The 23075-nt window shown below is 39.2% G+C and overlaps 3 protein-coding genes across 15 annotated transcripts in view; 2 read left to right on the top strand and 1 right to left on the bottom strand.

Moving 5' to 3' along the window:
• The window catches only part of LOC131370163 (NACHT, LRR and PYD domains-containing protein 12-like), a 37387-nt gene extending 15153 nt beyond the window's left edge, over nucleotides 1-22234 (top strand). The window contains exons 5-11 of one of the 4 annotated variants that reach the window (XM_058417323.1): nucleotides 5729-5923; nucleotides 8034-8207; nucleotides 10133-10306; nucleotides 11545-11718; nucleotides 15793-15966; nucleotides 19907-20080; nucleotides 20734-22233. In XM_058417323.1, coding sequence (XP_058273306.1) covers nucleotides 5729-5923; nucleotides 8034-8207; nucleotides 10133-10306; nucleotides 11545-11718; nucleotides 15793-15966; nucleotides 19907-20080; nucleotides 20734-20746 — 1078 coding nt within the window. In that variant the 3' untranslated portion in view covers nucleotides 20747-22233. Of the gene's footprint in view, nucleotides 1-5728; nucleotides 5924-8033; nucleotides 8208-10132; nucleotides 10307-11544; nucleotides 11719-15792; nucleotides 15967-19906; nucleotides 20081-20733 lie in introns of all 4 variants that reach the window. The other 3 variants (XM_058417322.1, XM_058417321.1, XM_058417324.1) reach the window with 3 other exon arrangements.
• The window catches only part of LOC131370162 (NACHT, LRR and PYD domains-containing protein 12-like), a 404348-nt gene that overhangs the window by 94200 nt on the left and 287073 nt on the right, over nucleotides 1-23075 (bottom strand). The window lies entirely within an intron of this gene.
• Nucleotides 1-23075, top strand: part of LOC131370166 (NLR family CARD domain-containing protein 3-like) — a 237541-nt gene that overhangs the window by 136652 nt on the left and 77814 nt on the right. The window lies entirely within an intron of this gene.

Below are 23075 nucleotides of genomic sequence, written 5' to 3'. Positions count from 1 at the left end.
TTGAAGGAGATGCTATATGTTAAGACACTTTGCTTAATATTCTACATTGTAAAGTATGAAGCTTCATTTAATGTCAATGACGTACTTACTCCAGTTAAAAGAAGAAAGATTCTGTCAAAACTAAAAGAGGCTAGAGCAGAGGTTGTGTTTCTACAGAAAACCCCTCTAAATGATGCAGAGCATACAAAACTAAACATAATGGGTTTTAAACAGGTATACTTTGCATCTTATAAATCTGTACATAAAAGAGGAGTGGCCATACTTATATCTAAAAGAAAATGAAAATGATTTATGAACATACACTATATTGCCAAAAGTATTCGCTCACCTGCCTTGACTCGCATATGAACTTAAGTGACATCCCATTCCTAATCCATAGGGTTCAATATGACGTTGGTCCACCCTTTGCAGCTATAACAGCTTCAACTCTTCTGGGAAGGCTGTCCACAAGGTTTAGGAGTGTGTTTATGGGAATTTTTGACCATTCTTCCAGAAGCGCATTTGTGAGGTCACACACTGATGTTGGACGAGAAGGCCTGGCTCTCAGTCTCCGCTCTAATTCATCCCAAAGGTGTTCTATCGGGTTGAGGTCAGGACTCTGTGCAGGCCAGTCAAGTTCATCCACACCAGACTCTGTCATCCATGTCTTTATGGACCTTGCTTTGTGCACTGGTGCACAGTCATGTTGGAAGAGGAAGGGGCCAGCTCCAAACTGTTCCCACAAAGTTGGGAGCATGGAATTGTCCAAAATGTCTTGGTATGCTGAAGCATTCAGAGTTCCTTTCACTGGAACTAAGGGGCCAAGCCCAGCTCCTGAAAAACAACCCCACACCATAATCCCCCCTCCACCAAACTTTACACTTGGCACAATGCAGTCAGACAAGTACCGTTCTCCTGGCAACCGCCAAACCCAGACTCGTCCATCAGATTGCCAGATGGAGAAGTGCGATTCGTCACTCCAGAGAACGCGTCTCCACTGCTCTAGAGTCCAGTGGCGGCGTGCTTTACACCACTGCATCCGACGCTTTGCATTGCACTTGGTGATGTATGGCTTGGATGCAGCTGCTCGGCCATGGAAACCCATTCCATGAAGCTCTCTGCGCACTGTTCTTGAGCTAATCTGAAGGCCACATGAAGTTTGGAGGTCTGTAGCGACTGACTCTGCAGAAAGTTGGCGACCTCTTTGCACTATGCGCCTCAGCATCCGCTGACCCCGCTCCGTCAGTTTACGTGGCCTACCACTTCGTGGCTGAGTTGCTGTCGTTCCCAAACACTTCCACGTTCTTATAATACAGCTGACAGTTGACTGTGGAATATTTAGGAGCGAGGAAATTTCACGACTGGATTTGTTGCACAGGTGGCATCCTATCACAGTTCCACGCTGGAATTCACTGAGCTCCTGAGAGCGACCCATTCTTTCACAAATGTTTGTAAAAACAGTCTGCATGCCTAGGTGCTTGATTTTATACACCTGTGGCCATGGAAGTGATTGGAACACCTGATTCTGATTATTTGGATGGGTGAGCGAATACTTTTGGCAATATAGTGTATATCAGAAATAAAAGACAAGTAAGGAAGATTTCTATTGATAACAGGAAAAATAGAGGAAACTTTAACAAGTTTTTTCAATGTCTATGAAATTTCTACTGTGAAGTATTTGATTTAATAGTTACTAAAGCCCAAGGAACTTTAATATGTGGAGGTCATTTTAACATGTCTAAACCCAAAGCTGTACTGTTCTAGAACTACTATGGAATTAAAACCACTGACTAAAAAGGTGAATAGCTTGTTGAAAGAGGTATTACAGATATATGGAGAGAATTGAATCCCAAGGGTCGTGATTACTCCCATTATTCTCATCCCCATATGATATATACCAGAATAGATTATTTCTTTTTTTTTCTGCCTGGCAGCTCCATGTCCAACATTCTCCTACCAATATAGTCCCTCTCCCTCCTCTGAACATGTCCAAACCATCTTAATCTGTCCTCCCTAACTTTGTCCCCCAAACATCCAACATGAGCTGTCCCTCTGATATACTTGTTGCTAATCCTGTCCAACCGTGTCACTCCCAAAGAGAACATCTTCAGCTCTGCTACCTCCAGCTCTGACTCCTGTCTCTGTCTCAGTGATACTGTCTCTAAACCATACAGCATGGCTGGTCTCACTGTCCTGTATCACCTTCCCCTTGATTCTCGCTGAAATTTTTCTCTCACACAGAACTCCTGACACCTTTCTCCACCCATTCCAACCTGCCTGCACTCGCTTCTTTACCTCTTTCTCACACTCTCCATTACTCTGGACTGTTGACCCCAAATACTTAAACTCCTGTACCTTCTTCACCTCTTCACCCTGTAATCTTACTGTTCCACTTCCCTCCCTTTCATTCACACACATGTACTCAGTCTTACTACCACTGACTTTCATTCCTCTTCTCTCCGGCGCCAACCTCCACCTCTCCATGTTTTCCTCCACCTGCTCCCTGCTCTCACTACAGATCACAATGTCATCTGCAAACATCATTGTCCAAGGAGACTCCTGTCTGACCTCCTCTGACAACTGGTCCATCACCATAGCAAACAGGAAGGGGCTCAGAGCCGATCCCTGATGCAGTCCCACCTCCACTCTGAACTCCTCTGTCTGACCTACAGCACACCTCACCACTGTCCTGCTCCTCTCATACATGTCCTGCACCACTCTGACATACTTCTCTGCTACTCCTGACTTCCTCATACAGTACCACAGCTCTTCTCTTGGCACCCTGTCATACGCTTTCTCCAAGTCTACAAACACACAGTGCAGCTCTCTCTGACCATCCCTATACTTCTCCATCAACATTCTCAGAGCAAAAATTGCATCTATTGTACTCTTTCTGGGCATGAAGCCATACTGCTGCTCACAAATTTCCACTACCTTCCTTAACCTAGCTTCCACTACTCTTTCCCAGAGCTTCATTGTATGGCTCATCAACTTTATCCCCCTATAGTTGCTGCAACTCTGCACATCACCCTTATTCTTAAAGATCGGCACTAATACACTTCTTCTCCATTCCTCAGGCATCTTCTCACTCTCTAAAACCCTGTTAAACAAACTAGTTAAAAATTCCACTGCTGCCTCTCCTAGACACTTCCAGACCTCCACCAGGATGTCGTCAGGACCAACTGCCTTTCCTGAACTTCCTCATTCCACCACCAAGTTTCCTTATCTTCTTTCCTCCTTCCAGATGACACACCCAGCACCCTTCTTCCTGTCTCCCTGATCACTTCTGCTGTAGTTTCCCAGTCATCTGGCAGCACTACCTGACCAGCCAGAGCCTGCCTCAACTTCTGTCAAAATTTCTCACAACATTCCTCCTTTTACAGCTTCTACCACTTGGTTTTCTTCTCCATCTCTATCTTTGACCTCTTCTTCTTACAGACCATCAGAGTCATCCTTCACACCACCATCCTATGCTGTCTGGCTACACTCTCTCCCACTACCACTTTACAGTCACTAATCTCTTTCAGATTGCCTCTTCTACATAGGATGTAGTCTACCTGTGTGCTCCTACCTCCACTTTTGTACGTCACTCTATGCTTCTCTCTCTTCTGGAAATAAGTGTTAACCACAGCCATGTCCATCCTCTTAGCAAAGTCCACTACCATCTGCCCTTCAAGGTTCCTTTCCTTAACTCCAAACTTGCCCATCACCTCCTCATCACCTGTGTTCCCCTCACCAACATGTCCATTTAAATCTGCTCCTATCACCACTCTCTCCCCCGTGGGAATACTCTCTATCACTTCATCTAATTCACTCCAGAATCTCTCTTTCTCCTCTAACTCACAACCTACCTGTGGGGCATAACCACTAACAACATTCAACATCACCCCTTCAACCTCCAACTTCAGACTCATCACCCTGTCTGACACTCTCATCACCTCCAGAACATTCCTCACAAACTCCTCCTTCAGGACCACACCTACCCCATTTCTCTTACTATCCATACCATAATAAAACAGCTTGAATCCTGCTCCTATACTACAAGCCTTGCTACCCTTCCACATGGTCTCCTGTACACACAGTATATCCACCTTCCTTCTGTCCATCATATCAGCCAGCTCTCTACCTTTCCCTGTCATAGTACCAACATTCAGAGTTCCTATTCTCAGTCCTACACTCTTACCTTTCCTCTCCTCCCTCCTCTACTTCTTTGACCAACAGTAGCCCAATTTCCACCAGCGCCCTGTAGGTCAACGGTGCCGATGGCGGTCGTTGTTAACCCGGGCCTCGACCGATCCATTATGAAATTCAGAGTACCAACAATTCGCATGATTAATTTTGGCAATGTTTTATGCCGGATGCCTTTACTGCCGCAACCCTTTATCCGGGCTTGGGAAAGGCACAGAAGTCACTGGACTGTGACCCCCATGGCTAGATTGGTGACTAGTAAAAAAGTAATTACTAAAAAATGGTTAAAGCCAGAGTCAACCACAGCTGAAGAATGGATTGATACGATACACATAATATACATGATGGAAAAAAAAAACTTTTTCATTAAAAACTCGGATGGAAGATTTTTTTTTTTAATTTGAAAAACTGGATAGATTGTATTAGCCTGTTACACTCAGAAGTTGTTACTTGCTGATTCTTTATCAAGTCTTATAAATCTAAAAAATATAAAATCTGACACAAAACAGGACATTCTAATAGAAACCCTCCAGACTCTGTTGACACATGAAAAAACACATAAATTGATAAACACAGTATGGGACTGTGCTGCAAATGCGGATTTCCAGAAACAGTCGAACATGTCCTTCTTAAATGTTCTGGCTATAACACATCTCAGCTTATAGTGGTAGGCTGTAGGAGTAAAAAAGTAATTCAGCAATGACTAAAGCATTATTAGATTATTTTAAGAAATGAAGTTCAATAAATTATTATGTTTGTATTATATTTATTTTCCTTCTACATCAACGTGTCACACTCCACCACAGGAGGTGGGGGAAATGAAAAGTTGGTTTTCCAACCTACATTAAATCCAGATCTGTTGAGTGATCACTAGTTCTCTAATTTTCATTGCATACATTGTACACCTTTGGTAGTATGATGTTTATGTATTGACTGTCATTATCCTCTTCTATGATGTTGAATCATTGTTTAAATGTCAGTGTTATGTTCTGTTCATGTGGGGATGTGAACATGTGACTGAGTAAATCGGAAATCTCATACCATACAGTTTTAAGTTAAATACAGTATGTATTTTTAAGTGAATACAATATGTAACGATTTAAACATTTCGATTTAATTCATAGAAATATTCAACATTGAGATGTTGAAATGTGAGCTCATGCACCATGTGTACATGCTATTTCTTGTGAAACTGGTTTAATTTTATTCACCATTATGTTTTTCTCACCACTGTGAAGCATATGTATGAAACAATGTGTATGAGAATACAGGACAGCACATCAGCATTTTATTTTTAATACAAGATAATCCCATATCATACAGGATAGGACCAACCCTACTCTAGATACTAGCTAGTTAACTGTAGTTAACCATTAACTTTACCCATTTTAATGACATCAACAGATAGATGTTGTGTGCAGTGCACCTTTAATCATATTGTCTAACTGGTGTTTGTACTTTCAGAATTTATGAGAATGAGAAGGTTCAGTGAAAGCTTTTAGGGAGTGTTTGATAATTTGCACTAGTTTGAGTTCATTATGTTTTATTTTATTTCCTTCAGTATCAGCTGTGATTCACTTGGAGTGAAAAGTTGGTCAGCTCTGGACTCAGGGCTCAGATCAGAAACCTCCAATCTGAGAGAACTGCATCTGACTGTGAAAACACTGGATCTGTCCAGGAATAAGCTAGGAGACTCAGGAGTGAAGAGTCTCTCTGCTGTACTGGAGAATCCTCACTGTAAAGTGGAGACGCTGAGGTAAGATCATCTCTCTGAGAGTCACAATAACTCAATAAAAGCAGCAGTTATATACAGTGTTGTTTTTCACCTGAAATTTTCTGTAACAGTACAACATGCAGCACAAATAGATTAGTCATTAGGTGATAATGATTTCTCTCCTGAAATCACTTCTGCATTAAAGAAATAAATAAAGGAGAAAATGAGAGAAAAATTTCTACAAAACCTGACTCAAAAGTATAGCTGGCTTTAAATGAGTAGTAAAATTTATATCAAAAGTTCTAAATAACATCAGCAGTGGTGGAGTTACAGGGGCCTGGCCCCACCCATTTGGAGTCCTGGCCCACCCAAATAAGCTTTGTTATAATGTTACCATTATTTTTATCCCCAGTTCTCACTCTCTAGTGTAACCTGTCCAATTTACTACAATTCAGCTACATTTCTGTGTTTTATGGTGTAGTGTGAAATAAAGGCTGGAGTCGGTCTGCTGATTCAGTGGCCATTCTTTTTTCCGAGATGCTGCATAAGTTGGAAACATGCAGTTATTAATCGTTGTACAATCAGTTGCCTGCTCCTGTTTTGAATTGGATCGAACCTTGCTCTGCTCAGACCTCCTGCGGACTGAAGCAAGCTCACAATATAGTGAATGTTATATTTCACAATAATGGAAAAAAAAATATATAATACTTCATTACCATATGCAGAAAAGGTTTTCTATAAAAGACTTACTTCCTACTTATAGAGTGTTCCTCTTCAATCACCCACTTCAAGTGAAAACACACATAACAGATCATTTACAAAAAAAAAAAACAATACCATACCTGCATAAGTTGGAAACATGCAGTTATTAATCTTTTTACATTCAGTTGCCTCCTCCTGCTAAACATTCCAACACAGAAGCAATATTAGCAGTCACGCTAAACAGGCTAACTTTCCTGCTGATATACAACATTACACTGCATTTCCCCAATTAAAATAACACTTTGCAGATAAAACATCTTTAAACTATAAAGTTCTAAGGAAAGGTAACATTCTCATGTATCCCATTAACATATTTAAACAAAACACAGATATATTAATAAGTGATTATTTCTGTTTTTCCACAATTTGAAGAAAACGCATACCTCGCTCTGCTCAGACCTCCTGCAATCTGAAGCAAGAGCACACTGTGGTCCAGTCACATCATAACTGAGATGCACACAGAGCTCAAGAAATATTTTTTTTTCCTTTATTTTTCTCATACATATATTTAGCAATTTTTAACAGAAAAAACGTGGATTTTGCCATAGCCATGTAGCAGATTAGTTCAGTAACGAGATGCCACACCATGTTTTTTCCCCTTAAACTCGTACATTCTAATCAGAAGATATAATAAGAAGATATGTATTTCTGTTTAGGTAAACACTGGAGCATGCTGTCAGAGTTGGACTCATATGAGAGCTGAATTACAGAATTGCAGTTGGTTTAGGAATACATGGGGCAACGCCAAAACAAAGTCATTTTTCACTCCATTTTAACTCAATTTTTAATTGTTCAAAATGATGGCTGTGTCTGTACACATCATCTACAATCACCAGAAATTAGAGTAGGCCTGCTTCCTTGTGTAGTCTATGCACACTAATCTTAACATTCTGAAAGGCAGCACAACCCTGCTTTGTTTATGGTGTGTCATTCATGATTGAGAATGTTGCCCAAAATGTATGATTTAGAAAATGTTGGGTCAGTGTAGCTGATGTTTAATTGAAATTGGCTTTAATGGCAAAAGGACCAGTAAAACTAACAATACAAATATCTCTAAATATATTAGCCTAGTTTCAGCAACCAGTAGTGTTTCATTTTGTGATATTCTGTTGGAGTTGTGGCTGTATGTGTCTGTGTCTCTGTGTGAGATACATAAACAAGTGCCAAATGATCAATAGGTAGATCGATAGATTTGTAGAAAATTGTCACTTTTTACAGTCAAGTCAGTTCTTTTGAGCAACTGCTGGCTGCTCTTTTGAGCTTCTTTTCAAACCTGTGCCTAGGCTCACCCACTGTTCAAAACCTGACACTAATGATTTGCTCAGTGTTAATTATACCTTATATAATACATTTCTGTTAATGGAGAGTGTGTCATTGTGTCTCTCTATAGGTTGTATAAGTGTGGTGTCTCAGATGAAGGCTGTGCTGCTCTGACTTCAGCTCTGAGATCAAACCCCTCACACCTGAGAGAACTGAATCTGTCTGGTAATAATCTAGGAGTCTCAGAAGTGAAGATTCTCTCTTTTGTACTGAAGAATCCTCACTGTAAACTGCAGAGACTGGGGTAAGATCATATTTTAAAACATTAATAATGAATTATGGTCTAATCTTCATCCTGGTCATAATAGATAAACACATAAAATGCTTCTTTCGGCTTTTCCCTTCAGGGGTCGCCACAGCGAATTATTTCTCTCCACCTATCCCTATCTTCTGCATCCTCAACACATCCAAAACACATCCCACTAGCTTCATATCCTCATTTATTACATCCATATACCTCCTCTTTGCCTCCTGCCTGGCAGCTCCATGTCCAACATTCTCCTACCAATATACTCACTCTCCCTCCTCTGAACATGTCCAAACCATCTTAATCTGGCCTCCCTAACTTTGTCCCCCAAACATGAGCTGTCCCTCTGATGTACTCATTCCTAATGCTGTTCAACCTTGTCACTCCCAAAGAGAACCTAAACATCTTACATACTTTATAACGGTTGCATGTAACCTGGTTGTAACGTCTGGGACCCCCGCCCTATGTGGGGCTCGACCCCAGACGCCCGTGGTGTGTGTGCACACACCAGCACACGGTGTAATGAGACCCAAGCGCAGGATTTAGCGAAGCACTGCTTTTATTACATTTAAGACGCGACATAGGGAAACAAACGTAACACTAGACATGGCGTGGTTAACAAAACAAAACAAAACAAAACCTAGACCTTAGCTTGGACATGGAACTTAACAAACAAAACCCCAACAGAAACCACGGTACAGATAACAATCATGGACAAGGACACAAACACAAGGATCCCTATTTATAGGGATAGACATTAGGGCCAACGGGATACAGGTGACACAATCAGGATAGGAACAATAGGAAGGGCATAACAAAAGACACACAAAGAAGCAGGCTTCCAAGGTTCACCTGCCAGCGTGCTCTCTGGGCCTGGCAGGGAACTGTCCAGCTGTTCCTGACACTGGTGTAGTTTGCGGACCAGACAGAGATGTTGGTGATTATTCCTATTGTGAAGTTATACAGTGTATAACCTCCTGTTGCTGATCCATCATGCAATGTGAACACAGCAGCAACTGAATGCTACCCCAGATAGTGGTTCAGCGTGAAAACAATGGTGATCTGACGACTTTCAAAATTATGCATTGTGAACATTGTGTGTTTCTGTTTCAGGTAATGACTGTGTTTTAACCTACATATGAAACTGATTAACCAGTTATACCAAGCAGGTGCTAATGTTCATCAGACACCTGATTCTGATCATACAAAATCCAGGACTTGTCTGACTTAACATGACTCAGCAAGTGTACAAAGTGTGCAAGTGAAAGAAATTACTGTATGCTAATATCAACACCAAGTATTAATTGATTCTGATTTTTCTTCTGCTAACTTTGTAAAACAATAAAAATAAACAATTAAAATATATATTTTTGAAAGCATTCTTAATCTATAGAATTCAAACCTGCCTACAACCCATAGATGTATGTTTTATTTTCATAGAAAAACTGTCTCATATTTTTTCTACACTGTAGAAGATGAAAACCTTTGTTTGATTTTAAAAAGTCTATTTGATGTAATGAAACATTCTCACTAGAAAGTTGTAATTCTGGTTTTAAGAGACTGTTGAATATATTGTTTGGTTAAGCTAAAATGGCAATCTATGACACTAGACAAAATTAAACTGAGCTGAAATCAAGCTCTAATTTAGAAACAATCTTTTAATCTAGTGGAATGGAGATATTAAGTTGACTTTCAGTATTATAAAATCACAAGTGATCCTGTTCCCTTTCTTGTAGAAACGGGGCTTTGTATGAATTATGTGTGGATATTTATTTTTGTGATAATTTTAATGACATTGTTAATTAGAATAAACAGGTAATATTAAATCCTCATGTCATTCTGAATATTAAAATCATTTACAAACACATCTTTAAAGTTAGTCTTAAGCAAAGATAAAAATCTGTCATTGTGTCTCTCTACAGGTTGTGTAAGTCTGGTGTCTCAGATGAAGGCTGTGCTGCTCTGACTTCAGCTCTGAGATCAAACCCCTCACACCTGAGAGAACTGGATCTGTCCTTTAATAATCTAGGAGACTCAGGAGTGAAGATTCTCTCTGCTGTACTGGAGAATCCTCACTGTAAACTGGAGATACTGAGGTAAGATCATCTCTCTGAGAATCACATGACCTGTTCCTCAGTAAGACACATTCTCTAACAGTAAGACTGAAACAGATGTTTTAGGTTCATCATCAGTGTCCTGAGGAAGAAGATTGTTTCTTTTTACTGCACACTGATAATTTTTCACAGACTCTAATGTGACTGCAATGTTTTACTGTGAAATTATGTACAAAAAATTAACTTGGAAACTAAAACTAAACAATATGCTCTGGTCAGCTCATCACCCTTTATCAGTGAGCAGTTGGCTTGAATTTTGATGGTTAAAATGACAAAAATAGAGTCAGTTATCTGTCAGATACCAAATCGGTAAAACTTTTTTTTTTTATTTAAAGAAATGCAGTGGTTCTCTATTTTAAAATCAGAACATGTTAAATTCTGTTTAAAATAAAATTAGGCCTGTTTTACATGCTAAGTTTTTATTAAAAATAATTAATTTTAATAAGACTTCACTGTGAAAAACAGAATGATTCAGTGGTGTATGCACAAGGTTTACACAATACATGTATGTATTTGTACCATACATATGTATTTCCAAGGTTTTTGGTTAGAAACACAAATCAACCATGATCCAGCTTTAGTGAGAACTGCAAGAGAATAGCAATATTCCACCAGTATTAAAAGCCCTCTCTGAAGGGGAACAAAGTAAACAAGTAAAACAAGTACTCTTTTGAGGTCCATAATTATATCTTTTGGTGTTCCTTCCACCATTTTAATAGATCCTTCTTACTATTTAGGTTATGTGACTGTAGGTTGGCCTGCAGCTCACGAGCTACTCTTAGTTCCTTGTTGTTAGATGAACTTTGTAAGGTGTTTGCTTTAATTCAGGGATCTGCTGCTTCCTTGCTGTTCACATGAAGCCATGAAATTCTGTGACTCTGTATTTCAAATCGTGTTTGAAAACACAACACTGATTGGTCAGTAGTGAACTTCCAAAGAGAGTGTGATCACTCAGTCAAGGTGAAAAATAACTTGTGATGGTCACTTGTGATTTGGTTTATCATCTGTAAATTTAGTCCTAAATGAATTTTGAAGTGAAACTAAATTTTACACTCAGTGTGATAATTTTAATGACATTGTTCATTAGAATGTACAGGTGATATTAAATCCTGATGTCATTCTGAATAATAAAATCATTTACAAACACATCAACTTTAAAGTACGTCTTAAACCAAGATAAAAAAAATCGATGAAGAGTGTGTCATTGTGTCTCTCTACAGGTTGTGGGAGTGTGGTGTCTCAGATGAAGGCTGTGCTGCTCTGACTTCAGCTCTGAGATCAAACCCCTCACACCTGAGAGAACTGAATCTGTCCTGGAATAATCTAGGAGACTCAGGAGTGAAGAGTCTCTCTGCTCTACTGGAGAATCCTCACTGTAAACTGGAGAAACTGGGGTAAGATCATATTTTAAAACATTAATGATAAATCATGGTCTAATCTTCATCCAGGTCATAATAATAGATAAAGACATTCTGTATAAATAAAACACAGTCACAGTTGTTCTTGTCAATACTGAATAAACCATTTACACTTTCACAGTCTGGGTTTAAAAAATACACCAATGATCTAACAACTTCAAAAACTAATTAGAGTCTGATCCTGTTTTAGGTCTGATTACTGACAGTCTGATCTTCTCAAGAAAGATCTGTTCATGGTAACAGTGATTATATTAATATATGTAAATAAATAAGATTTTTGAGAGTTACAGGAAATTTGAAATTCATATTTTTTGTCACACACATAACCATACACAGTATGACATGTAGTGTATACCATTTGTAAATTCAGGAGTATATATACACCACACACACAATAGACACTACACACACACACACACACACACACACACATACTGTATATATATATACACTACCAGTCAAAAGTTTGGACACATCTTCTAATTCCATGGTCTTTCCTGATGTTTATTTCTTTCTACATTGTAAAACAATGCTGAAGGCGGCTGAAATCCACAATAATGTCCTTTGAACAGTTGATATTGAGATATGTCTGCTACTGATGCTCTGTAAAGCCTTCATAACGCCTCTCATCTGAGGTGCTGTTAATTGGTGATTTCTGAGGCTGGTCACTCTAAATGAACTTCTCCTCTGCAGCAGAGGTCAGTTTTGGTCTTGCTTTACTGGGATGGTCTTCATGTGAGCCAGTTTCATCATGGGGCTTGATGGGTTTTGCAAATGCACTTGACAATACTGTTCTTGCAAGAACTATTCCAGAACACCTGACCTTCGTGTCTTAAAATAACAACTGACCGTTTTTTGTTGTCATTACATATGGATTACTGAAGTCCATGTGTGTTATTTCATAGTTTTGAAATCTCCAGTATTGTTGTAGAATGTAGAAAATAAGTCACTAAACAAAAAATAATGAATTAAAAGGTGTATCCAAACTTTTGACTGGTAGTGTATGTGTATATATATATATATATATATATACATATATACACACACACACACAGTATCTCACAAAAGTGAGTACACCCCTACAATGTAAAGTAGTGAGTGTACAGTCTGTATAACAGTGTAAATTTACTGTCCCCTCAAAATAACTCAACACAGCCATTAATGTCTAAACCGTTGGCAACAAAAGTGAGTACACCCCTAAGTGGAAATGTCCAAATTGGGCCCAAAGTGTCACTATTTTGTGTGGTCACCATTATTTTCCAGCACTGCCTTAACCCTCTTGGGCATGGAGTTCACCAGAGCTTCACAGGTTGCCACTGGAGTCCTCTTAGACTCCTCCATGATGACATCACAGAGCTGGTGGATGTTAGAGACCTTGTGCTCCCCCACCTTCCATTTGAGGATGCCCCACAGATGCTCAATAGGGTTTAGGTCTGGAGACATGCTTGGCCAGTCCATCACCAAGGCAGTGGTGGTCTTTGAGGTGTGTTTGGGGTCGTTATCATGTTGGAATACTGCCCTGTGGCCCAGTCTCTGAAGGGAGGGGATCATGCTCTGCTTCAGTATGTCACAGTACATGTTAGCATTCATGGTTCCCTCAATGAACTGTAGCTCCCCAGTGCCGGCAGCACTCATGCAGGCCCAGACCAGGACACTCCCACCACCATGATTGACTGTAGGCAAGACACACTTGTCTTTGTACTCCTCACCTGGTTGCCACCACACACGCTTGACACCATCTGAACCAAATAAGTTTATCTTGGTGTCATCGGACCACAGGACATGGTTCCAGTAATCCATGTCCTTAGTCTGCTTGTCTTCAGCAAACTGTATGCGGGCTTTCTTGTGCATCATCTTTAGTAGAGGCTTCCTTCTGGGACGACAGCCATGCAGACCAATTTGATGCAGTGTGTGGCGTATGGTCTGAGCACTGACCGGCTGACCCCCCACCCCTTCAACCTCTGCAGCAACGCTGGCAGCACTCATACATCTATCTCCCAAAGACGACCTCCGGATATGACACTGAGCACGTGCACTCAACTTCTTTGGTGGACCATGGTGAGGCCTGTTCTGAGTGGAACCTGTCCTGTAAAACCGCTGTATGGTCTTGCCCACCGTGCTGCAGCTCAGTTTCAGGGTCTCGGAAATCTTCTTATAGCCTAGGCCATCTTTATGTAGAGCAACTATTCTATTTTTCAGATTCTCAGAGAGTTCTTTGCCATGAGGTGCCATGTTGAACTTCCAGTGACCAGTATGAGAGAGTGTGAGAGCGATAACACCAAATTTAACACACCTGCTCCCCATTCACACCTGAGACCTTGTAATACTAATGAGTCACATGACACAGAGGAGGGTAAATGGCTAATTGGGCCCAATTTGGACATTTCCACTTAGGGGTGTAGTCACTTTTGTTGCCAACGGTTTAGACATTAATGGCTGTGTGTTGAGTTATTTTGAGGAGACAGCAAATTTACACTGTTATACAGGCTGTACACTCACTACTTTACATTGGAGCAGAGTGTCATTTCTTCAGTGTTGTCACATGAAAAGATATAAAAAAATATTTACAAAAATGTGAGGGGTGTACTCACTTTTGTGAGATACTGTACATACCAGTCGTGGGATGTATTATAAGGAAACGTTAATGTGGTGGCTTTTCTTGGCAAACTAAAGCAGAAAATCCCCATCCCAGCGAGTGCGTCAAGTTCTCATGGCTGAGAAAGGGAATCAGTTAAAAATAGTTCTTAAATACAGAACAGTGCTTATATTATGTAACTCTTATGACTACAAGCCATTACCAAGCAATTAGCAGCACATTTTCCCTACCCTCTCCTGTCTCCACATCCGGTTCATGCACACAACAACAATTACCCTGTAGTGAAGATTAAAAAAGTGTAAAAAATCCATCTAAGGTATCAATGTTGCGTAGAAACATTGGCAGAAATTTTATTTAATTATTTGGGGGGACAATAAGGAGAATTTTTTTTTTTTTTCATAATAGCAATTCCTAAACAGGGACACTAAATAAGTTTGGTTTTAAAAGATAAGATACTTCAATGAATAACCCAAATAAACTATCCTAAGCTGCAGACACAGCTGAAGCACGTAGTGTGTGCTTAGCTAATAAAGCTAATTAGAATTATTTGAACTGAAGACGCAGATCTATAATGTTTTGTTGTCAGTGTGTAAACCGCAAGGTAACATTATTCATTATTATAACATTATTAACATTATTAACATATTAACATTATGATGAGTGGTAGAAGAAACAGGTTTCACATGTCTGCTGTTTTAAATAAATATTAGTAAAGTAATTATTTACTTGGTAAGCCACAACTGGACCACAAACACTCATACCAGCCTAATGTGTGTGGGATCAGGGGTCACAGGCAGTGGACCAAACTACTGTGAGGCAGAGGGGGGACGAAATCATTCAAAACTTAAAAACGCATTCTTTTAACTTTATAATTTGCACAAGTGTTTTCAATACACATTATTATATTTTTTAAATCTACATATTTAGGTGTACAATGATATATTGAATGGAACAACCATTAAAGTGGAGGGGGCAATTCCCCCTGTCCACACCAGGATTTCCACCTATATGTAAAAAAAGTCCATAAAAAATCCAAGTTCTCGTCTTAAGTGTTGTCCTGGTATCTAAAAAGCTAGTGTGTGTTACTCAGTGCACAATAAGACAAAATAGGCTTTCCTCTTCATCATATGTTATCATTTACATAATTTGAATGATTTAAAACATAAAGGCTGATTATTACTCCAGCTAATCATCTTCAATAATACACCCAGCCCTGTGCTGTGCTACTCCTTTCTTACATTTTTCTCAGTGGAAACCTCCATTTGCAGTCAGTCACATAAAATGATTCAAGAAAAACAACAAACTAATAAATACTACTCCCAAAGTCACCAGAACTGAATGCTTCTTAGGTACTTTTATCAAATTCTTGGGGGTCTGTGCTGCAGTACTGATCAAACTCTAGAAAAGTCCCTGTGTACAACCAGTGAAGAGTGTGTCATTGTGTCTCTCTACAGGTTGTGTAAGTGTGGTGTCTCAGATGAAGGCTGTGCTGCTCTGACTTCAGCTCTGAGATCAAACCCCTCACACCTGAGAGACCTGAATCTGAACGCTAATAGTCTAGGAGACTCAGGAGTGAAGAGTCTCTCTGCTGTACTGGAGAATCCTCACTGTAAACTGGAAACACTGTGGTAAGATCATATCTTAAAACATTAATGATAAATCATGGTCTAATCTTCATCCAGGTCATGTGAACGCTGATGATTTTATTGAGATGTAATGCAGGAAAAAGTTACTGAAAACATTAAAATTTTAATTTCATTGGTCACATATATAACCATACACAGTATGAAATGCAGTGAAATGCTTTTCAACTGTCCATGAAAGTAGAATTAAATAGAATAAAACAATTAAAATGGAATAAAATACAGCAATTCTATATCACGGTTCATATATCACGGTCCTGGTATATAGGAGATTTTTATTTGGAACATAATTTTTTTTTGCGGATTTTCCTGGTATATCGCGGTATCCGCAAACCTTGTAAATTGTTTTTATGTTGAAATAAAGTAATTTATTAATAAAAATATAAACATTAATTACAAAATATAAACATTAATTAATATTGTTGTTGTGATTGGCTGCTGGCTATGCGTGCAGTTGGGGAAAGGGAAGCAGAATTCTCCAGCATCCCAGTTTTTGGCATGTCACTGTCCCGAGTGTTTGGTTTTGTTTTGTGTACGCTGTATTTTTATGCTTTTTCTGCAAGCCCCATTATGTCACTCAAATGCTCTGCACCTTCTAAGGCTTTTGGCAAGGAACATACTGTCAGGAACAGCTGGACAGTTCCCTGCCAGGCCCAGAGAGGGCGCTGGCAGGTGAACCTTGGAAGCCTGCTTCTTTGTGTGTCTTTTGTTACGCCCTTCCTATTGTTCCTATCCTGATTGTGTCACCTGTATCCCATTAGCCCTAATGTCTACCCCTATAAATAGGGATCCTTGTGTTTGTGTCCGGGTCCATGATTGTTATCTGTACTGTGGTTTCTGTTGGGGTTTTGTTTGCTAGGTTCCATGTCCAAGCTAAGGTCTAGGTTTTGTTTTCGTTTTGTTTAGTTATCCACGCCATGTCTAGTGTTACGTTTGTTTCCCTATGTCGTGTCTTAAATGTAATAAAAGCAGTGCTTCGTTGAATCCTGCGCATGGGTCTCATTACACCGTGTGCTGGCGTGTGTACACACACCACGGGCGTCTGGGGTCGAGCCCCGCATAGGGTGGGGGTCCCAGACATTACACATACATACATAATACTCACTATAAATGTTATATTTTTACGAATTTGTCCAAAATTCATCTCGCTACATGCTTGCAAATGTTTTCTGTGTGTGTTTAAAGAGTGTGGGAGGGTGATTTACAGCTTAAACAATAAAAAAAAGCATTTGCCGTCCGTGATTTTTGTTTATCGCGGGTGGTTTTGGAACATAACCCCCACGTTAAATGGGGGATTACTGTAGTACACAATGACTATAGTGAGTAAAGTACAGATGTGAGGAGTTAGTTCACATAATTAATAATGACATTGTAGCTGATCACTGAGGAGAGGAAACTACCAGAATAACACTTATCTCTGTGTTGATGAGGAGGATGTTAATGTGGATTTAGTTGAATGACCACATCCTGTTTTCCAGATCTAATTACTTTTTTAAGTGATTTATTCATTTAGATGGCGCTGGTGAGGTCGACTGCCGTCATGAGTGCTCCGACCATGCTTTGTTTGTTTTTGTTTATTTTCTGTGCTCTGGACCACCTTGGAACATATCTACCCACACAATGGACATTATTACATATGACAGAGATACTCTTATTTCTATTGGTTTAAAATCCTACCGCCGTTTTTAAACCCTCATGCCGGCCGGAACGAGATTCTGAGAAACAAAGGATGAGACCCGAAGCGGCGACCGAGGGGCAAACGAGCTGGTGTCAGGAACAGGCTAAGAGCACACACACACTGGGTATCCTGTTAGCCAATGTTAAGTCTCTGGAAAACAAGCTCGATGAACTAAGGACCAGGGTAAAATTCTAGAGAGACATTCGAGACTGCAACCTTCTCTGCTTCACCGAGACATGGCTGAACCATTCTTCACCAGACAGAGCTTCTTTTCTTCCTCGTCTTCTTTACAACACCGTACTCATTCTGGCAGGGGAATTCAACATTGCTAACCTCAAATGCGCAGCAGAAAACTTTCATCAACACATCACCTGCCCCACCAGGGGTGGAAGAACACTAGACTATTGCTACACACAGTTCAAAGGCAGCTATAAAGCACAGTCACATCCACTGTTTGGGAAATCGGACCATGTTGCCACCTTCCTTATGCCTAGATATAAACAAAGGCTAAACCAGACAGACACTGTGGATGATGCAGACTAGGACATGGCACAACTCTGAGGATGTCAATGAGTTCACATAAGCAGTTGTGGGATTTATCGGGAAACTAGTGGGTGACTTGCCCAATCAGAAGCAATGGGTGGGTAAATCTGTCCACGATGCCCTGAGATCTCGCTCCACCACGTACAACATGGGGCTCGCCAATGGAACGTGAACGAGTACAAGGAATTTAGGAGATTGAACACCAGGACTAGATGGCATCACGGGTCGGGTCCTGAAGGCCTGTGCCAACCAGCTTACACTTGTGTTCAGTGATATATTCAACCTTTCCCTGGAACAGTCTATAATCCTGACATGCTTCAAACAGTCCACCATTGTTCCTGTCCCCAAGTAACCCCAGCCCACTTGTCTCAACATCTACCGCCCAGTAGCCCTGACCTCAGTAGTGATGAAGTGCTTCGAAAGAGTAATCAGAGAATTCATCACTTCTTCCCTACCTGAGACCCTGGACTGCTATAATTTGCATACCGGCCCAACCCATTGTTAGAATTTTCGGGTTCACTCTGAGAAAATCCTGAGCCACACTTCTGCTGCAGCCTCTAGAGCTGAATTCAGGAAACAAATGCCAAAGAACCATAGAGAGACAGTGATTGAATAGCAGAACTCTTCGAAATTTAATGAGATGAACAAGGAGTATTTATACAGAAGAAAGGTATAATCTTCATTATCATCTATAGGTAAACAAAAGACGTTAGCAGAAACAGACATGGTGGTTGACGTGTTCACTGGCAGTTTTACAAGTTTATTATGAAAAGGCCTATCTAAGATACGGAAGACGGAACTGTCACTGCACTGTCACTTTGTGTCTGTGTTTGGCACATACTCTCAAAACAGACAAAACAAAGGATATCATGGTAATAAGATGAGGTCATAAACAAATGGTGACACACACTCAGCCAAGGGCCGTAGTGGGCATCAAAACAGTCTTACTGCCAACTGGGCCATCCCACAGCCCTAAGCTCAAACAAAAGTCACCCTTTAAGGCCGCGCATGCCAGAGGTCAGAGGGTGGTCCTGTCCAGCAGAAAGCAAGACCTTCATTGTACTGATTGGAACTGCTACAAAAGTATTTGTTAACTAGGGCATCTACAGATTGCCTTACACAAGCAGAAATGCACTTAAGGATACACGGTAAGAACAGAATGATCACAACAACTGTATAATTAAATATAAAATCCAGTTACCCCAACCATCCCAAAGACAAGAGAGCCATGCAAACCAAGAGTCATCAGCTGGCAGTGGACTAGCTATAACCTTTCTCATATATTGAATAACACTGGTGATGTGAAAGTTATCAGGAATAAAACAACAGCATGAGGTGTAAGCATCTTACAGACACCTCCACGCTCTGCAGTCAAGATGTCCAATATCATCCTATTCTGAAGAATTACTTCTCTCAGAGCTTCTAATTCACCATTGACTAGCTGCAGAGCTTGTTCAGTATCATTCACTAAAGATAAAAGAATATATGTTAAGCCATTTATCTTAAGTGTGGTTGCAGTACCTGCTCCAAGTAACACAGACCATCCTTCCACTGCACCTGGGGAAGTCTAGGCGTCAGCTAGGGTATACCCTTCAAAATATCTAGGTACATAATGCCTACTTTGGTGATAAGACACAGGGGATTCCAAGTTAGGATTTTGCCAAGTACAACCAGTGAAGAGTGTGTCATTGTGTCTCTCTACAGGTTGTGTAAGTGTGGTATCTCAGATGAAGGCTGTGTTGCTCTGACTTCAGCTCTGAGATCAAACCCCTCACACCTGAGAGAATTGGATCTGTCCAATAATAATCTAGGAGACTCAGGAAAGAAGCTGCTCTCTGCTCTTAAGGATGATGAACATTACAAACTACAGACTCTGATGTGAGTAATGACCTTTTAATAAAAGTTCAACCTCATTATCATTAGTTGTACATTTCTCTTTTGTTCCAATAAATATTAAATTACTAGGTTAGGAAATAAAACCAGTTTTAGAAAATGTCACTATATTCTATTTAATGTGAATTTTTCTAACAATTGTCTTTAATGGTGTTTTGTGTTCAGTAAAGTGTGTTGATTTAAAATTCATGTGAAGACAGAAAACAGGGATTCAGACAGAGTCTACAAAATGTCCCAAATGAGTGCATGAGAGTGATTGTAAATGAACATTGTGTCTTCTGTCATTCCTGTAAAATTCACCTCAGCTTCTTCTTAAAGTCTGCACTTAAATATAAATGTAGAACAAGAACTAAATGACACAGTAGTGTTCGTTATTTAAAAAAGCTCCTGTGATTGGATAAGAGCAGTGATGTGATGGGTAAATATCTGCTCATTATCCTGTTAGAACTTGTGGAAGTTCTCATTTGTTCTAGCTAAATGTTAGAAGACAGATGTTAGTAAGAATGAAGAAATGTTGAATGATTAATTATAAACAGGAGATGATGATGTTTCTCTTGGAGCAGAGATGATTACATGATGTTGATCATGAAGTACCACAGTCCACTTTGTGCTGATTAATTCACATCTTTTTCTTTTAGATTCAGGCTGTAATGAATATCTGTGTGTGATGAAGAATCCAGTGTTCCTGCATGTTGGGGAATAGAGAAGATGTTTATATACACATCACTCATTTACTTATGACATATTGAACTGAATAAAAGTCTACTGACATCAGTCGTGCTTCTCCAAATAAATGAATGGACCAGAACTAACTCTTGTATAGTTTAGTGTTGATGGTTTATGCGATTTCTCTGTTTATTATTTGTTTAGTTTTGTAATATGTTTTTATATTTGTATACCTTCATAGTGTACATTTACTGACCACTTCATTAGGAATGGCTGTTCATCTGCACAGTAGTGCCATTATCTAATCAGCCAATCTTCTGGCAGCAGCACAATATAAATAATCATGCATAAACAGCTGAAGAGCTTCAGTTTAATGTTCACAACATAAATAATAAAGAAAAAGTTTGAGTTCTGTGACTAACTGTGGCATGGTTGTTGGTGGCAGATGTCAGAGTTAGCAGGATAGTCAAATATATTCCTAAACCTAAAAGATTTCCAAAGATTGAGGCTCTTCACGACTTTCCATAGCTCTGCAGTCCAAATCAGTGTTCTCCCAGTCAGTAAGACAAATCTAGAACTTCCTCAGTGTGCAGCAGTTACACAGCACATGTGTGTTTCATGGGTATTTAGCAAATAAACTAAAAAAGCAAAAACAATTCATACACATGAAAGACATGTTAGGCATTCAAAGCTCAGAAACACCACCATTAAACAGTTATGACACCGCACTCTTGTCTAACAGGGATTTAAACAGAGACTTATTGCAGTTTATAGCAAACAGGTTTGCAGGCATTGAACAACAGTATGTTAACTGCAGCCACAACAGTAAAGAAAGTTAAGCATAGACACAGTTTAGTAATATAATTAATTTTAATATTAATGCCATTATTCTTAGTATATTTATCAGATTTTTACAACCAATAAAATTTATTTTAAAGCAAACATGAATGATTTGGGAGGCTCTTATTGCTGAGTTAATCTGATCTGTTTGATTCACTGTAAAGACATGGATGTGACACAAGTTTACATTTTTATAGACACACTTAAAATTAGATTTCTGCTTACTCTATTGATATCAATTCATAAATATACAAATAAGTGGGAAGGAAGTGAGAGTGGTCTAGTGAAAGGTTATTTTAATGTGACCCTACTACTATGCCCTGGAAACATGACCTGGAAAACACTGGGCTACTGCAATATAGGGTCATTTTTTCAATTTTCAACAAATAACAATTGTAGATGATTCCTTTAATAATCTCCTGAATTAGATTTCACTGTTTAAAAACACAACAACCACAACAACTACAGCTTTTACAAATCAAGAAACTGTTATTTGCTTTTGACAAAAATCCATCAAATGATACTTTGGTGTTTGGCTTTGTTACTCTTCAGAAATGTAACAAAGTATGGACAAAATGGTATATTCATGTTAATGTTACAAAAAACCTGATCAAGGCCCATGCTGTCCTCTTAAATAGATTTTGTCTTTGTCTATCTTACATCATTGTGGATATATTTTGGCCCACACAGCAAATTCTGATCTTTGGAATAAACTTCCTGTTAATTAAAATCAACTCAATCTGAGTGTACATGCGTGACCATCAAACAGACTCCAGCACAAAGTTAAAATAACTTTGCTCTTGCAGTTGAATTTTTTTAGCACTGTTTTCAAAGTTAAAATTTAACTCTTTTTGGAGTTAAAATACTAATCCCATGGAGATTAACTGTACTAATTATAACTAATTACTGATTAACTAATTATAATATGTACAACTTACCAGTGTTAAATCATGTTCAGTTTAAAACTTCCTACAGTTAACATTACTCATTACTGAGTTAACACAATATGTTTTATGTGAAAATGACTACACTGAATGCCAAAACTTACAGCTTTTATTTGAGCAAATCCATACATTAGATTTAGAAATTCCATGCATGGACATATTTTGAAATTAATTGCAGCAAATTGCAAAGCATTTACATTTAATGCACAAATGCAGATAACAAAGTGCCAACTCCCTGACACAACATAAAATTGTGAATCACACCCATATGACATTTGGGCATCAAAAGATTTGAAATGTGTTAATCTTTATCTTTCTATACCACTATGTTTCTTGGTATGTTTTCACTCACATGAAAAGCAGGAAAGTGATCATGGAAACATGTTTCATGCTCAATCAAAACAAAAAACACTTTACCATTATGTAAAATGATTGAGGTTATTTTACTGAAAAGTGTTTGTTTTCATGTTTTTATCAGTACCTGTGCAACATGATACTCAACACCACAACATCTTACCCGCTTTGTAAGA

This window comes from Hemibagrus wyckioides, linkage group LG19 (genome assembly GCF_019097595.1).
Source record: "Hemibagrus wyckioides isolate EC202008001 linkage group LG19, SWU_Hwy_1.0, whole genome shotgun sequence".
NCBI lineage: Eukaryota > Metazoa > Chordata > Actinopteri > Siluriformes > Bagridae > Hemibagrus > Hemibagrus wyckioides.
This window is presented reverse-complemented; position numbering and strand designations above follow the sequence as displayed.